Source organism: Schistocerca cancellata, chromosome 8 (genome assembly GCF_023864275.1).
Source record: "Schistocerca cancellata isolate TAMUIC-IGC-003103 chromosome 8, iqSchCanc2.1, whole genome shotgun sequence".
Lineage (NCBI taxonomy): Eukaryota > Metazoa > Arthropoda > Insecta > Orthoptera > Acrididae > Schistocerca > Schistocerca cancellata.
In genome coordinates this window covers 547,015,143-547,032,125 of record NC_064633.1, presented here as the reverse complement: position 1 = coordinate 547,032,125, position 16,983 = coordinate 547,015,143, and the positions used below count along the sequence as shown (strand labels likewise).

At 46.8% G+C, this 16,983-nt stretch overlaps 1 protein-coding gene across 5 annotated transcripts in view; it reads right to left on the bottom strand.

Annotated features, from left to right (window-relative positions):
• The window catches only part of LOC126095046 (eye-specific diacylglycerol kinase), a 1,048,134-nt gene that overhangs the window by 270,525 nt on the left and 760,626 nt on the right, over positions 1–16,983 (bottom strand). For all 5 annotated transcript variants that reach the window (XM_049909722.1, XM_049909721.1, XM_049909723.1 and 2 more), the window contains exon 3: positions 1,515–1,718. In XM_049909722.1, coding sequence (XP_049765679.1) covers positions 1,515–1,718 — 204 coding nt within the window. The remainder of the gene's footprint in view (positions 1–1,514; positions 1,719–16,983) is intronic.

Genomic DNA, 16,983 nt, shown 5'->3' with positions numbered 1-16,983 from the left:
TTTCGCAGCAATGCAGGCTGCTATTCTCCCATGGAGACGATCGTAGAGATGCTGGATGTAGTCCTGTGGAACGGCTTACCATGCCATTTCCACCTGGCGCCTCAGTTGGACCAGCGTTAGTGCTGGACGTGCAGACCGCGTGAGACGACGCTTCATCCAGTCCCAAACATGCTCAATGGGGGACAGATCCGGAGATCTTGCTGGCCAGGGTAGTTGACTTACACCTTCTAGAGCACGTTGGGTGGCACGGGATACATGCGGACGTGCATTGTCCTGTTGGAACAGCAAGTTCCCTTGCCGGTCTAGGAATGGTAGAACGATGGGTTCGATGACGGTTTGGATGTACCGTGCACTATTCAGTGTCCCCTCGACGATCACCAGTGGTGTACGGCCAGTGTAGGAGATCGCTCCCCACACCATGATGCCGGGTGTTGGCCCTGTGTGCCTCGGTCGTATGCAGTCCTGATTGTGGCGCTCACCTGCACGGCGCCAAACACGCATACGACCATCATTGGCACCAAGGCAGAAGCGACTCTCATCGCTGAAGACGACACGTCTCCATTCGTCCCTCCATTCACGCCTGTCGCGACACCGCTGGAGGCGGGCTGCACGATGTTGGGGCGTGAGCGGAAGAACGGCCTAACGGTGTGCGGGACCGTAGCCCAGCTTCATGGAGACGGTTGCGAATGGTCCTCGCCGATACCCCAGGAGCAACAGTGTCCCTAATTTGCTGGGAAGTGGCGGTGCGGTCCCCTACGGCACTGCGTAGGATCCTACGGTCTTGGCGTGCATCCGTGCGTCGCTGCGGTCCGGTCCCAGGTCGACGGGCACGTGCACCTTCCGCCGACCACTGGCGACAACATCGATGTACTGTGGAGACCTCACGCCCCACGTGTTGAGCAATTCGGCGGTACGTCCACCCGGCCTCCCGCATGCCCACTATACGCCCTCGCTCAAAGTCCGTCAACTGCACATACGGTTCACGTCCACGCTGTCGCGGCATGCTACCAGTGTTAAAGACCGGTGTCAATGTGTTCTTTTTTCCATTTCCAGGAGTGTATGTCGGAGGTTTGATATTCATCTCATATTCACGGTAGACTCGTGAACTGCTTGTACAGGAAATCCCCACTTCAGCGCTACCTCGGTGATTCTGTGTCCCATCTTTCGTGCGGCGACTATAACACTACGTTCACACTAACACTAATCTTGATAACCTGCCATTGTACCGATCTAACAACTGCGCCAGTCACTTGTTGTCTTATTTAGGCGTTGCCGATCGCAGCACCGTATTCTGCCTGAATATGCATATCTGTACCAGTTTCTTTGGCGCTTCAGTGTATGATCAATCAGTCAATGGCGGCTCCTCTGGAAATTTATACATTGATAAACCTATGTGTGTTCGTACGAGGCGACAGACGATACCTTGTCTATATTTATTGGTGGTCGTGGGATTGATGCGAAATTTGATTTTGTCGGTGATACGATGTGAACCGTATCGTAGTGAGTGTACTCACCTTGCCGCACTGCTTGCACTTGCCCTTCTGCGAGCGCCGGTGGACCCAGTGGTGGTGGATGGAGGTGTGCTCGCGGTACTGGCGCACGCCCACGTCGCGGAACGTCGGCTTGCACGTGAAGCGCACGCGGTCCATCAGCGTCGCGATGCAGCTCGTGTGCGCGATGATCTTGCACGCCGCGCACTTCATCCGCGGGCCGTGTTTCTGTAAACAACACACAGTGTCACTGTATTGGCCAACAGCTGGTTACCAATAACTTCATTTCGCGACAAAGAATATCTTGTAGTAAATACACCAGCCAAGAACGCCAGAAAAAAAAAATATCGAGGGCAGCCAATATCAGTCATGTCCAAGCAGGGCTAAAACCAGCAGAATGCTTACCAGTCGAACACAACTTGGAATGGACTTCATGGAGGTCACTGAACAGGTTACTAATGGGCGTTGGTAAATAGAAGACCAACCTAACGAAATGCGGATAGTTACAAGGGCCAAAACTTTCTAATGTCGAGAGGTACAGAATGAATTTTTCTCTCTACAGAGGAGTACGCGCTCATGTGAAACCTCCTGGAAGATTAAAACTGTGTGCCGGACGGTCACTCGAACTCGGGACCTTTGCCTTTCGTGAGCAACTGTTCTACCGACGGAGCTACCCAAGCACGACTCACAACCCGTCCTCACAGCTCTACTTCTGCCAGTACATCGTCTCCTACTTTCCAAACACAAAAGCTCACCTGTTAACCTTGCAAGACTAGCACTCCATTAACAAAGGATATTGCGAAGACAGGGCTTAGCCACAGCCTGGGGGATGTTTCCAGAATGAATATCCTCTGCATAAGAATTAGGAAATTTATAACGGTTCGCAGGAGAGCATCTGTGAAGTTTGGAAGGTAGGAGACGAAGTAATGGCGGAAGTAAAGCTGTGAGGACGGGTCGTGAGTCGTTCTTGGGTATCTCAGTCGGCGGAGCCTTTGCCCGCAAAAGGCAAAGGTCCCGAGTTCGAGTCTCGGTCCGGCACAAAGTTTTAATTAATTTGCCAGGAAGCTTCGAGAAGTACAGACAACGAAACATCTGTGTGTTTATATTGCCAACATTGTTACGACGAAGACAAAAGAGAATGTGGTATTTGCTCGTTTCTGGGCAAAAACCGTCTGTTTCCTTACTTGAAATCGTGTATCTGTAGAATCCTACGTGCGTGCTCCTGACTCTAGAAAATAAATACCGACGAAAACTTGTTGACCAAGTTGACATCTTGGAAAAAATTAGACACGTATAGGATCGCCAAAACCGAATTGGCTCGGAAAGATTGTCTACTGTGAAAGGACCTGCATATTTATCCTAACAAATTTTCTGTTGTTCATGAGCTAAAGATTCAAGACTAGCTCAGACGCCATTGTAATTCAGTACATCTCTACAGAACAGAAGTCTCAACCTCTCCATACTGCGAAGACACCTCTCAAGAACTGTTCGGATGTTCCCGCTACGGCAGTTAGCTCGGCAAATTCATATGGACGCCGTCAAACCAGGTATTCCCCTGCACACAAGAGTCACGAACCTTGTCCAGTAGCTAAAGATGTATGTCAACATCGCAGAGCACTTGGAAGACGTAGGCATCCTAAGATTGAGCCATAGCTACCGCAATAATTGATTGATTCTACAAACACACACCAGCAACTGATACCAGAAGAAGACTCTGCTGACAGTCATTTTGTAACTGGTTATTTGTGTACAGTGGCAATCTCTTGCCCGATTAGTTATTTATTACCAATGATGAATCCCACAAAACTTGTCCAAATCACATATGATTGCCAGTTATTAATGTCCTCAGCAAAAGAATAAGGAAGTTTATAATGGTTGATTTACATGCAGTGACAATACGCAATCAAAAAATAGTGACATGTATCAAAAATTAAGTGTGACGTAACAAATGAATATGTAATTATAAACATATTAAATAACAATGTAGTTGGTTAAATAGCTGGGCACCTAGAGGCCAAATAAATATAATTTTAAAAAAAGCCAACTAACACGTGATCTCATTTGCTTGTGGTTTTTAAATGAAGTGGTACCAGGACATTCGGACTCTCAGATTTTACTTCCTATGGTATGTAAAGAATACCGAAGTACCAACATACACGTTTCTTTTTGCGCAGAAGAATCCAGCGGAGTTGCGAAAACTGTCTAAACTCGCCACCTCCCACACAACTGCCAGCTTTCGTACGAAACCGAAGTCAAGTAGTCTATATATCGGCCCGTGAAAACTGTTAAAAGAATGTTGCCGATAGAAGCCAAAGTGTTACCTCGCAGAAGCACTGCCATGTGACGAAGACATCTGGCACCTGTGCACTTCGCGACTTCCACGCTGTGACAAGGAATTTCGAAGAGACAGAAGACAGAATATGACAACTTCGTAAAAAGAACTGCAGTCATGTCTTTTTGACACGAAAATTAAAGATAATCATAACAGGAGCAACAGAAATATACTTGTGTTCAACGAATAGAGGAAGAAAACAGCGGAAGAAACCGAGAAGAAAATAAAAATTCTGCGTTCACAGCACTGCAGTGAAAAAGAGATGCCACTGAGGCTTCAAAAGAGAATTGGTACGGCAGTGAACATGTTAATGTACCAAAAGTATGGTTTTTGAGAGGCTGACTAGTAATTTTCTGGACACGTATTTGATCGATAGGAGCAGCTTGTCCAATGTAAGCGACACATTAAATTTCTGAATAAACACTATTATATACAGTGGAAAATAGCTATTACATTTAACTAAATTTTGTGTTTTTATTACGACAATCGCATGATATATCCTGTAAAATTATTTCTATGCCAAGAGACGTCATGTTTCCTGTTTCCTCTCGTCAACCTTTTTTTTAAGAGTTTTTCAGTGCCACTGCCTATATTGCAGTGGCTGTATAGAAAGCACGAATTGCTCATTTCTCTGTACAAGTCAACATCATGAGTGCTTGATCTCTGTTCGTGCGATACCCATGAGTATTTTGTGACGCGTTTACACAAGGGACTTTTCCCGTTCGTTTCAGCGCTCTAAACGGAACGCGCAATTGGGCACTAACATTGTAATTGCGTGGTTGGTAAGAATACACCAAGTGGCAGGTTCAACAGTTTCAGCCTCTGAGTCCCCGTGGTTTCTTCAATAAATCACCATTTTATTAATTTTTTTCTGAAGTAACAGTGCTTTTCGCATGTAACCATCGATGCTATTGAAAAACAAAGACTTCTAGCGATAGCTGAGGAACTTCTACGAATGCAGTGCATTTCAGCAGTCAGTTGTGGCGTTCAAATCAACAGTCGTCGCGGAGATTATGTTACGTGAATGTAGGAGACTCCGGCAAGCCTTTTTTATAGTGACCATATTGTGGAGATCATTTACAGTGAGAGTAAGTCTACTTAAATTACTGTAACATAAATTTGAGTTTGTACTACTACTTTTATGAGTGTTATTGAAATGAAACCACTGAGACAGTATGTCGTTATGATACAAAATTTATTAAATTTTAGGCCCATTTTTACTTCTTACTTAGGACTGTAATTTGTTTTGGGCGTTATGAAGTCATGGAAGTTAGTGAAACAACTTCGCAGCCTCCTTGTAACAACTCATTGTTTATGTTTTGCCAATTTCATCTTATATTCGTTGCTTACTACGATGATAAAGATCAATTTTGTGACAAATTCCACATTTATATCCCAAAGTGCAACCACAACCTTAAAACAAATGAGGCACCGAGAACCATAAAGGCCTACAGCACACCTTCTTCGAGACCACATTTAAGTGAATATCACAGCAACCAGCGAGACAGCTTTTCATGAATGTTCACGTATACAACAATGGGACTCTACAGCAAAGATAAACCTGACTTACCATAAGATCAACAGATGTCAGAACCGTGCATAGACGCTACATTCGCCGATCATGAGCTTTCGGCACTTATCGTTGTCAACGCTTCGATTGATTGTTTACGTTTTGACAATTACTTCTTGTATTCGTTGCTTACTATGACAAAGATTAAGTACGTCAACTTTTTTAAAATTTTTTATTTCTTCATGTTCTTGGGACTTAATTGATAAGTTGCATGGAACCAGTCCCTGAACTGATAACAACAACAAAAACTATTTCTACTGCTACTGCTGCTGCTCCTAGTAGTATGTTCGGCTCAGGACAGTCTTCACCACAGTACGTAAAAGTCTACTTCTGCTACCCAAAATACACCGAAGAGCCAAATAAATTATTACTCGTACACTGGCCTAATATCGAGCAGGGTCCCCGCGAGCACGCAGAAGTGCCGTAACACGACGTGTCATGGACTCGACTAATGTCTGAATTAGTGCTGGAGGGAACTCACACCATAAATCCTGCAGTACTGCTCATAAATCCGTAAGAGTATGAGTGGGAGGACATCTCTTCTGAACAGCACGTTGCAAGATATCCCAAATACGCTCAATAATGTTCATGTCGGAGGAATTTGGTGGCCAGCGAAAGTGTTTAACCTCAGAAGAGAGTTTCTGGAGCCACTGTGAAGCAATTCTCGACATTTGTATTGTCGCATTGTCCTACTGAAATTGTCCAAGTCCGTCGGAATTCTCAGTGCACATGAACGGATGTAGGCGTCGGACGGGAAGCTTACGTACGCGTCATCTGTCAGAGTCGTATCTAGACGTATCAGGGGCCCCGTATGAATCCAACTGCACGCGCCCCACACCATTACAGACCCTCCACCAGCTTGATCAGTTCCCTGCTGACATGCAGGGTCCATACATTCATGAGGTTGTCCCCACACCCGTAGACGTCCATCCGCTCGATACAATTTGAAACGAGACTCGTCTGACCAGGCAAGATGTTTCCAGTCATCAACAGTCCAATGTCGGTGTTGACGGGCCAAGGCGAGGAGTAAAGCTTTGTGTCGTGCAGCCATCATTTCGATAGTGTTTCGTTCAATGGTTCGCACGCTGACATTTGTTGATGGTCCAGCATTGAAATCTGCAGCCATTTGCGGAAGGGTTGCATTTCTGTCACGTCGAACGATTCTCTTCAGTCGTCGTTGGCCCCGAGCTCGCAGGATTTTTTCTTTTTTTTTTTTTTTTTTTTTTTTTTTTTGCAGCCGCAGCGATATCGGAGATTTGATGTTTTACCGGATTCCTGATATTCACGGTATCCTCGTGAAATGGTCGTACGGGAAAATGCCCACTTCATCGTTACCTTGGAGATGCTGTGTCCCATTGCTCGTGTGCCGACTCTAACACCACGTTCAAACTCACTTAAATCTTGATAAGCTGCCGTTGTAGCAGCAGCAACTGATGTAACAGCTGCGCCAGACACTTGTCTTGTATAGGCGTTACCGGCCGCAGCGCCGTATTTTGCCTGTTTACACATCTCTGTATTTGAAGACGGCGCCGGCCGCTGTGACGGAACGGTTCTAGGCGCTTCAAATGGCTCTAACAAGGGAACCTCCCCATCGCACCCCCCTCAGATTTAGTTGTCAGTTGGCACAGTGGATAGGCCTTGAAAAACTGAACACAGATCAATCGAGAAAACAGGAAGAAGTTGTGTGGAACTATAAAAAAAATAAGCAAAATATACAAACTGAGTAGTCCATGAGCAACATAGGCAACATCAAGGAGAGTGTGAGCTAAGGAGCGCCGTGGTCACGTGGTTAGCGTGAGCAGCTGCGGATCGAGACGAGAGGTCCTTGGTTCAAGTCTTCCCTCTAGTGAAAAGTTTACCTTCTTTATTTTCACAAAGTTATGATCTGTCCGTTCGTTCATTGACGTCTCTGTTCACTGTAATAAGTTTAGTGTCTGTGTTTTGCGACCGCACCGCACAACCGTGCGATTGTTATTGAAGTCGCGAGCTATATTTGCTGGATTCATATTGCCCACGGAATACATCTCACATATTTAATGCACTCTCGTCCAAAGTAGCGAACAGTCAACTGCCAGCCAGGGAGCCTCGTTAGCAGGAATACTCTCTCTTCCGTGCGCCGTAGTCGACTGACGTCGTGTGTTTCGATGTTTGTTTAGGTGTAGCGTCCCCATACTACGGCGCAGTCACCTCGCATCGGACGGACGGACCGACAGATAATAAGTGTCTGAAAATACAAAATTAAACTTTTCACTCGAGGGAAGACGTGAACCAAGGACCTCCCGATCCGCAGCTGCTCACTCTAACCACGGGACCAAGGCGCTGCATAGCTCAGGCCATCCTTGATGTTGCCTATCTTGCGCATGGACTAATCAGTTTGCATATGTTGCTTATTTTTTCATAGTTCCACACAACTTCTTCCTGTTTTCTCGATTGATCTGTGTTCAGTTTTTCAAGGCCTATCCACTGTGCCAACTTATAACTAAATCTGAGGGGGGTGCGATGGGGAGGTTCCCTTGTAAGCACTGAGGTCATCAGTTCCCTAGACCTATAAACTACTTAACCCCAACTAACCTAAGGACATCACACACATCCATGCCCGAGACAGGATTCGAACCCGCGACCGTAGCAGCAGCGCGGTGCCGGACTGAAGAGCCTAGAACTGCTCGGCCACATCGGCCGGCTCTAGGCGCTTCAGTCCGGCACCGCGCTGCTGATACGGTCGCGTGTTCAAATCCTGCCTCGGGCATGGATGTGTGTGATGTCCTTAGGTTAGTTAGGTTTAAGGGGCTCCGGAAAGGCTCAAAATCATGAAAAGTTCAATTTTTACTTTTTTGCGTTTTCTGAATCTGCAGACTATTACCTTTTAATAGATATATAATTTATTCAATTCCGAAGACTACAACTATTTTTAAATTTTTTTTGAAATGTGTTCTACATGGGCGTGACCCACTGTGGCGCTGTTAAACTGCTGTCAAATGGTGTTATTATTAACGTCCGTGTTCATCAGGTACATTTTAGTGATGTGAGATAAAGTATGTGTTGTGGCTAACCTGTGATGGTTCAATATATATCGCTGGTGTGATTGTCGAATGTTTCATGTTTATTTACTCTGTCATTATCTCGAAAATATTCGTAATTAATTCTGTTTCTTGAGTCTCTGTTTTGTTGAAGTATAATAATGAGTAAAAGTAAAGTTATTAGAAATCCTCTGAAGGCTTTTAAGAAAAGGAGAAATGTTCGAAAGCCAAAGGTATGTGTTATTACTGTAAATAATAACATTCTAACATGGTACGAGCGATGCTTGCTTTAGACAAGGAACGCCTTAGGGCTGCAGACAGGGCTGTAAAGAGTCTAGAAATACAAGCAAGAGTAAACAAGAGGAGGAACAAGAGGAAGCTGGAGGAGGAGTTTGCAGAGGATGAAGATAATCCATCCTATGGACCTGGAATGCACTAAAAAGTTAATCCAACCTTTGTCGCTCGATTCCCAAAACTTTTATTTTCTCATACTAATTACATGTTTTCTAAGGATCTTCCAAACATATTTGTTTCAAACTTTCAGTAAATGTTACACAGTACCTTCTGCATAATTTAACACAGCCTTTTTCCAATAACTGTATATTTTTGAATATATAAATAAAAAATTGCAAAAAAATGTTGTGAATTTTCATTACAATTGAAAAAAAAAAATCATCTTTAATAACTGCACTAAAATTTTGTAAAATTCCTGTGTTAAGTTGTAGCCCATATTCCAATAAATAATCTGTAAAAAGTTCAACTTCCTACCTCAAATACTTTGTGAGGAAAGATGTAATTTATAAGCGTTATTTTAACATTGCAAGTATAGGGCGTTCCGGAGCCCCTTAAGTAGTTCTAAGTCTAGGGGACTGATGACCTCAGATGTTAAGTCCCACAGTGCTTAGAGCCATTTGAACCAAGCCATTTGAAGACGCATGCCTAAAACTGTTTCTTTGGTTCTTCAGTGTGTTTCTACGTGTTTTTTTGATGCGGTACGTAGAAGTTGCGCCGTTTCCTACCTTCCAGCAAGTGTGTGCGGAGAGTGACTGATTAAATAAATTACCTGATGGAGCACACAATCCTAATAATTTGATCCTCTGGACTCGAACTGTGAAGCGCCAACGTAAATACCAGTCGTAAGTGTGGACTTTGCCAGAGTAGGTGTGGCTGACTGCGTGCTAACACCCCCGCGGCTCCCGTGTCGCTGTAGCGGCAGCTGCGCCGGTGACGCGGACACGGCAGGCCGCCATCGATCAGCCCGCATCCGGCGCTGATTTGCATAATTGCCGTCGGGCCGGCCACGGCGCCGCTGATAGTCCGATTCGCTCAATAGCGCCTCCTCCGCCGGCGAATGCTTTTCCCGTCTGAACTAGGGGGGGCGCCACTTATCATACTGCACGTGACACCCAGACCCCCTCGCTCAACACCCTTTCATTCCTTCTTGATGGTTTAAGGACACGGTCTCCAGTTGTCCTCAGCTTTAATGGACTATTACAGAAAGCGGTAGGGCTAAAGGCTACACAGTTAGTTATAGTTCGAAGGGAGAGGTCATCTGACGAACCAGCTGGAAGCGAGATGCCTAAGATAAATGTGAAGCGACTGAGAAAATATTCTGTTGGCACCCATGATCATCACGATAAAATAAGAGAAATCAGGGCTCGCACGGGAAAATTTAAGTGCTCGTTTTTCCCGCGTGCCGTTCGAGAGTGGAACGGTAGAGAGACAGCACGAAGGTGGTTCATTGAACCGTCTGCCAGGCATTGTGAATAGCAAAGTAAGATGTAGATGTAGATCCGAACTGGGACGATGCTCTCCGTACATCTACGTGACTATTACGCAATTCGGTCTTAAGTGCCTATCGAACGGTTCATCGAACTATATTCAGACTATTTTTTCACCGTTCTTCTCCAGAGTAGCGCGAGGGAAAAACAAACACTTAAATTTTTCCGTACGAACTCTGATTGCTCTTATTTTATTAGAACGATCATTTCTCCCCATGTAGGTGGGCGTCAAGAAAAATTTTCCCATTTGGAGGAGAAAGTTGGAGAAGGAAAATTCCTCAAAATATCTCGCCGCTATGTGTGACGCCTTATTTTTTTAAACAGGCCTTTTTTGAACTTTTTCGATGTCTTCCATCAATCCTATCTGGCGAAGGTCCAGTACTCCTTAGTAACATTCCAGAAGAGGACAAACAATCATAGTGTACGCAATCTCTGTAGTAGGCCTGCTTCATCTTCTTTCTACCCGTGACACGTACCCTTTGGTTCACCTTCGCAACATTTTCTATGCGAAGCTTCCTAGGCATTTCGTACAACTGACTGCCTTTAGATTTCGTGTAACTTAAATTTAACAGACTCTTCTATTAATACTCATGTGGATGAGCACATACTTTTCATTATTTAGAGTCAGTTGCAACGTTTCGCACAATAGATGCCTTGTCCCCATAATTTGCCAATTGGTTCTGATCTCCTGGTGACTTTACTAGACCGCAAAGGGCAGCTTCAACTGCAGACAATCTGAGAGTGTTGCTCGGATTGCCTCCTAATCGCTTATATACACTCCTGGAAATGGAAAAAAGAACACATTGACACCGGTGTGTCAGACCCACCATACTTGCTCCGGACACTGCGAGAGGGCTGTACAAGCAATGATCACACGCACGGCACAGCGGACACACCAGGAACCGCGGTGTTGGCCGTCGAATGGCGCTAGCTGCGCAGCATTTGTGCACCGCCGCCGTCAGTGTCAGCCAGTTTGCCGTGGCATACGGAGCTCCATCGAAGTCTTTAACACTGGTAGCATGCCGCGACAGCGTGGGCGTGAACCGTATGTGCAGTTGACGGACTTTGAGCGAGGGCGTATAGTGGGCATGCGGGAGGCCGGGTGGACGTACCGCCGAATTGCTCAACACGTGGGGCGTGAGGTCTCCACAGCACATCGATGTTGTCGCCAGTGGTCGGCGGAAGGTGCACGTGCCCGTCGACCTGGGACCGGACCGCAGCGACGCACGGATGCACGCCAAGACCGTAGGATCCTACGCAGTGCCGTAGGGGACCGCACCGCCACTTCCCAGCAAATTAGGGACACTGTTGCTCCTGGGGTATCGGCGAGGACCATTCGCAACCGTCTCCATGAAGCTGGGCTACGGTCCCGCACACCGTTAGGCCGTCTTCCGATCACGCCCCAACATCGTGCAGCCCGCCTCCAGTGGTGTCGCGACAGGCGTGAATGGAGGGACGAATGGAGACGTGTCGTCTTCAGCGATGAGAGTCGCTTCTGCCTTGGTGCCAATGATGGTCGTATGCGTGTTTGGCGCCGTGCAGGTGAGCGCCACAATCAGGACTGCATACGACCGAGGCACACAGGGCCAACACCCGGCATCATGGTGTGGGGAGCGATCTCCTACACTGGCCGTACACCACTGGTGATCGTCGAGGGGACACTGAATAGTGCACGGTACATCCAAACCGTCATCGAACCCATCGTTCTACCATTCCTAGACCGGCAAGGGAACTTGCTGTTCCAACAGGACAATGCACGTCCGCATGTATCCCGTGCCACCCAACGTGCTCTAGAAGGTGTAAGTCAACTACCCTGGCCAGCAAGATCTCCGGATCTGTCCCCCATTGAGCATGTTTGGGACTGGATGAAGCGTCGTCTCACGCGGTCTGCACGTCCAGCACGAACGCTGGTCCAACTGAGGCGGCAGGTGGAAATGGCATGGCAAGCCGTTCCACAGGACTACATCCAGCATCTCTACGATCGTCTCCATGGGAGAATAGCAGCCTGCATTGCTGCGAAAGGTGGATATACACTGTACTAGTGCCGACATTGTGCATGCTCTGTTGCCTGTGTCTATGTGCCTGTGGTTCTGTCAGTGTGATCATGTGATGTATCTGACCCCAGGAATGTGTCAATAAAGTTTCCCCTTCCTGGGACAATGAATTCACGGTGTTCTTATTTCAATTTCCAGGAGTGTATATCTCCCCCCATACACGAAAAGTTGTCTCACCAGTGAGGACCACACTGGACTCGCATTCGGGAGGACGACGGTTTAATACCGCGTTCGACCATCCTGATTTAGGTTTTCCGTGATTTCCCTAAATCGCTCCAGGCAAATGCCGGGATGGTTCCTTTGAAAGGGCACGACCATCTTCCTTCCCCGTCCTTCCCTAACCCGATGAGACCGATGACCTCGCTGTTTGGTCTCCACCCCCAACCCAACCCAGTGAGGGCCACACCATGAAGCAAGTCGTCTTCCCGCTGCAACACTTCACTTGCTTTGTTATAACGTCAACCAGAGCCATCTGGCTTTAGAGCACGTACGAGCTGTAACCGGTATGAACGCATGAGGAAACGTTTTCTTAAACGTTTACACTGTCGTCTTTGGCAACTGAAGCTCGAGACTTGCTTTTTAGCCGGCCGTTGTGGCCAAGCGGTTCTACGCGCTCCAGTCTGGAACCGCGCGACCGCTACGGTCGCAGGTTCGAATCCTGCCTCGGGCATGGATGTGTGTGATGTCCTTAGGTTAGTTAGGTTTAAGTAGTTCTAAGTTCTAGGGGACTGATGACTTCAGAAGTTAAGTCCTATAGTGTTTTGAACCATTTTGAACAGGCTTCTTAGGACTAGGAAGGTAAGATGCTCTGACAAGGTCAGCATCCTCTTCAAACACGTTTGGTTGTCCCACACTTTTCTCTTCAGTCACACGTCCGGTCGTATCGAATTGAGTATACCATCGGTGTATGACATGCCACATGGGGGATTTAGTTACATTTTAAACAAAATGCACGGTTCACAGAAATTACTCCTAGCAAATCGCAGAACACAAAATGTTTTACGATAAGGAATCGTCATTTTGCGTGTGGCTGCAAAGGGAAAACAACAAAGCAGTTCTCCCGCAGTATGTTTATCTAAAATTGTCGGAGTTACTCGAGCTTTCACGCTATCACTGGAATGTACATATAAACGAGTAAAGTCAGTCTGCTTTAGAGCGGATACTCTAATACCGTCCGAACTGCTACGGGAATCAATAATTTGCGAGTAGGGGTTAATGGACGAGGACTTAAGTTGGAAATCTGGGTCGGTTAGGGGCAACAACCCATGAGAAGCGGTAAACCCGGGTTCGAGACCGGATCGGGCACAGTTTCTCACCTTCGCCATTGCATTTCCACAATGCCCAGTGCGGCTGGAAGTCACTAGTGTCCCACCCACCTTTTCCCTGTCACTCCCATTCCTGTATTTCATGTACAAGGAACAGACACCGTCTTTTGTCCACAGGTTTCCCCTTCTGCCTTCACTCCAACCGTCAAAACACTTCAGTTTTCTAGCACAGGGCCTCTACTAATAATAAGAAGAAGAGCCGTCTGAATTTTTGCCGGAACAGTCGCCACTATCTCGAGCAAATAATCAAATCCTCTCAAAACGATCGCATCCGAATTTAGATACGACATACTGTTCCTCAATATGGCAGGATCTATCTTTCGTGGTCTCTCCTTAGATTGAATTTTTAATCAGGGCGTAATTTACATTTAATGCTTAGAGAACTTCGAACTAAAACTGATAACGTGATAACTTCACTACTCAACTCCTTAAAATGGGTACAGTGTCTGCAACGATATGTACCGATTTTTAGAAACCTCAGATTTGTTGCTCATACGTGGGCGTCCAGACCTCGATGAATCTTGACACTGTGGCGTTACGAAAGGACAGACCAGCGTGGAGAGTGCATCAAACCAGTTTTCGGACTGGCGGCGGCGACTTTTCTCGATATTGACAAGGTACGATATCCTGAAAACATCAATATCTTACATCCGGTATATCGTAGTTGGTAACACTAATTCGATTTACCGAAAAGTCGATGTATAAATATTTCTATTAATTTTGCCGTAACCTTATTTGCGCTCTCTGCAGTGAAGGGCCGGCCGCTGTGACCGAGCGGTTCTAGGCGCTTCAGTTCGGAACCGCGCTGTTGCTACTGTCGCAGGTTCGAATCCTGCCTCGGACATGGATGTGTGTGATGTCCCTAGGTTAGTTAGGTTTAAGTAGTGCTAAGTCTAGGGGACTGACGACTTCAGAAGTTGAGTCCCATAGTGCTTAGAGCCATTTGAACCATTTTTTTGCAGTGAAGGTGTGCTCATGAATGGCAATAGCAGTGAAACAATGCGTCCACCAAATAAATTTTCCATTGTCTTTAGTTTCAGGTTGGTGTCACTGTAGCAGACGCTTCTGTATTTCCGAATTCATGCAGCTGCAGTAGCTGCTGAGCAACTAATGAAGTCGGAAACAATGGCAGCCGTGCTGGCTGGAGCCGCGAGCGCAGCTTGTGGAGGGATGGTGTGGGATGGTAGGGGGAGGGGTAAGTAGGCTGGCAATCGAACGTCGGTGACGTGCGGCGCTTCCGTAATCAGGGGGGGGGGGAGTGGCGGGGGGGGGGTAAGTGAGAGGTAGGACGGCAGGGTGTAAATCTGTGTCGGCGCTAATGAGGGGAGGGGGAGGAGGAGCGGAAGGGGGAGGGGGCAGCACGGCACAGTAGGGGGCGCTGATTTCCACACCGAGCCGAGCTGCGACGGCGGGCAGTGGGGGGGTGCTGGCCCCTGGTGGGAACAGCCTCGCCCCCTTGGTACCGGATGCTATAATTAAAGTGCAGCTACGCACAGAGGTAAGGCGTGGGCTGTATTTATCGTATGACACCGAAACATGATAGATATTCTAATGCAGGGGCGGCCAAGATTTCGGCTCGCGGGCCGTGAGCGGGCCAAAGTGCCAGTACACTTCGCCCGCCTGACACGTTTCTCCCATCGCCACACCATGCTGTCTGAGGGGGGAAGAGCGAAAATCTGCGAACGTGCCTAATTAAAACGGCAACCCCACGACGACTACCGCACTCCACTTCACCCCTCCCGTACCTGGAGAACTTGTTTGCGCAGCATTCTCCGACATAGTGTAGCCGAGGCGGAATAAGAGGAACCAGCCCGCATTCGCCGAGGCAGATGGAAAACCGCCTAAAAACCATCCACAGACTAGACGGCTCACCAGACCTCGAAACAAATCCGCCGGGCGGATTCGTGCCGGGGACCGGCGCTCCTTCCCGCCCGGAAAGTAGTGCTTTAGACCGCACGGCCAACCGGGCGGGCTCTCAACAACATAAATCACAAACAAAACAAATTTTCAGTATTATTTAATTATTTATGATGCGTTGAAGACATAGTATAATTTTTATTTGGTACAAACTGTCGGAATACAGACGGAAGCAGAAAATTTCTCAGTGTTTCGCACTCAAGTTGCCACGTAATCGTTAATTATTTAGTTTCATAATCGAAAAATGGCCTTTCACACATATATGTCGATCGAAATATTGCATCACTTTGGCAACCACATTATGGGGACTCTACCTGACGAAAGCAATGTAGATGTCCTGGGCAGTTTTAACGCAAACCTTGCAGGTCTGTCAGTTTCATTCGCAGGTGCACAGGAGGCCCCTTCAACTGAAACAGCAAACGATCTCGAAAAAAGCTTGAAAACAGATACAAGATTGACAGTGTCGTTAAAACCTTGATAAAACTATCTTTGTAATTCCAGAATGAAATTTTCACTCTGCAGCGGAGTGTGCGCTGATATGAAACTTCCTGGCAGATTAAAACCGTGTGCCCCACCGAGACTCGAACTCGGGACCTTTGCCTTTCGCGGGCAAGTGCTCTACCATCTGAGCTATCGAAGCACGACTCACGTCCGGTACTAACAGCTTTACTTCTGCCAGTATCTCGTCTCCTACCTTCCAAAACTTTACAGAATCTCTCCTGCGAAACTTGCAGAACTAGCACTCCTGAAAGAAGTCTCGGTCGGGCACACTGTTTTAATCTGCCAGGAAGTTTCATATCAGCGCACACTCCGCTGCAGAGTGAAAATTTCATTCTGGAACCATCCCCCAGGCCGTGGCTAAGCTATGTCTGCGCAATATCCTTTCTTTCAGGAGTGCTAGTTCTGCAAGTTTCACAGGAGAGCTTCTGTAAAGTTTGGAAGGTAGGAGACGAGATACTGGTAGAAGTAAAGCTGTGAGTACCGGACGTGAGTCGTGCTTCGGTAGCTCAGATGGTAGAGCACTTGCCCGCGAAAGGCAAAGGTCCCGAGTTCGAATGTCGGTCGGGCACACGGTTTTAATCTGCCAGGAAGTTTCATATCTTTGTAATTCCTTCAATGTTAAAATGAATTCTTCAAACCTCGTCTTTTCTGCAACGCCAGTGAGCTTAGGGAACTGGACTGTCCCTTATAAAATGCGTTTTTTTTTTTAGTCCTCTGCTAATGTTTACGACGTATCTACTGACCTAAAACTCACGCAATGGCGTAATTTTGGTGGTACACTCAGTGATACATGTGCATACTCTCCGCAGCGCGTCTTGCAATAATCTGCAGTAAATAAGTAATAAATTATTGCAGTAAATAAGTAATAAATTATAACGTCATAATATCTGATGCTGAAGTTTTACTGTCCGCACAGCGAAAATTGGGGGGGGGGGGGGGGGTATTAGGGAAAAACGTTTCGAAAAAGTCTGAAACTATGTGTGAAGCTTGTTGTTG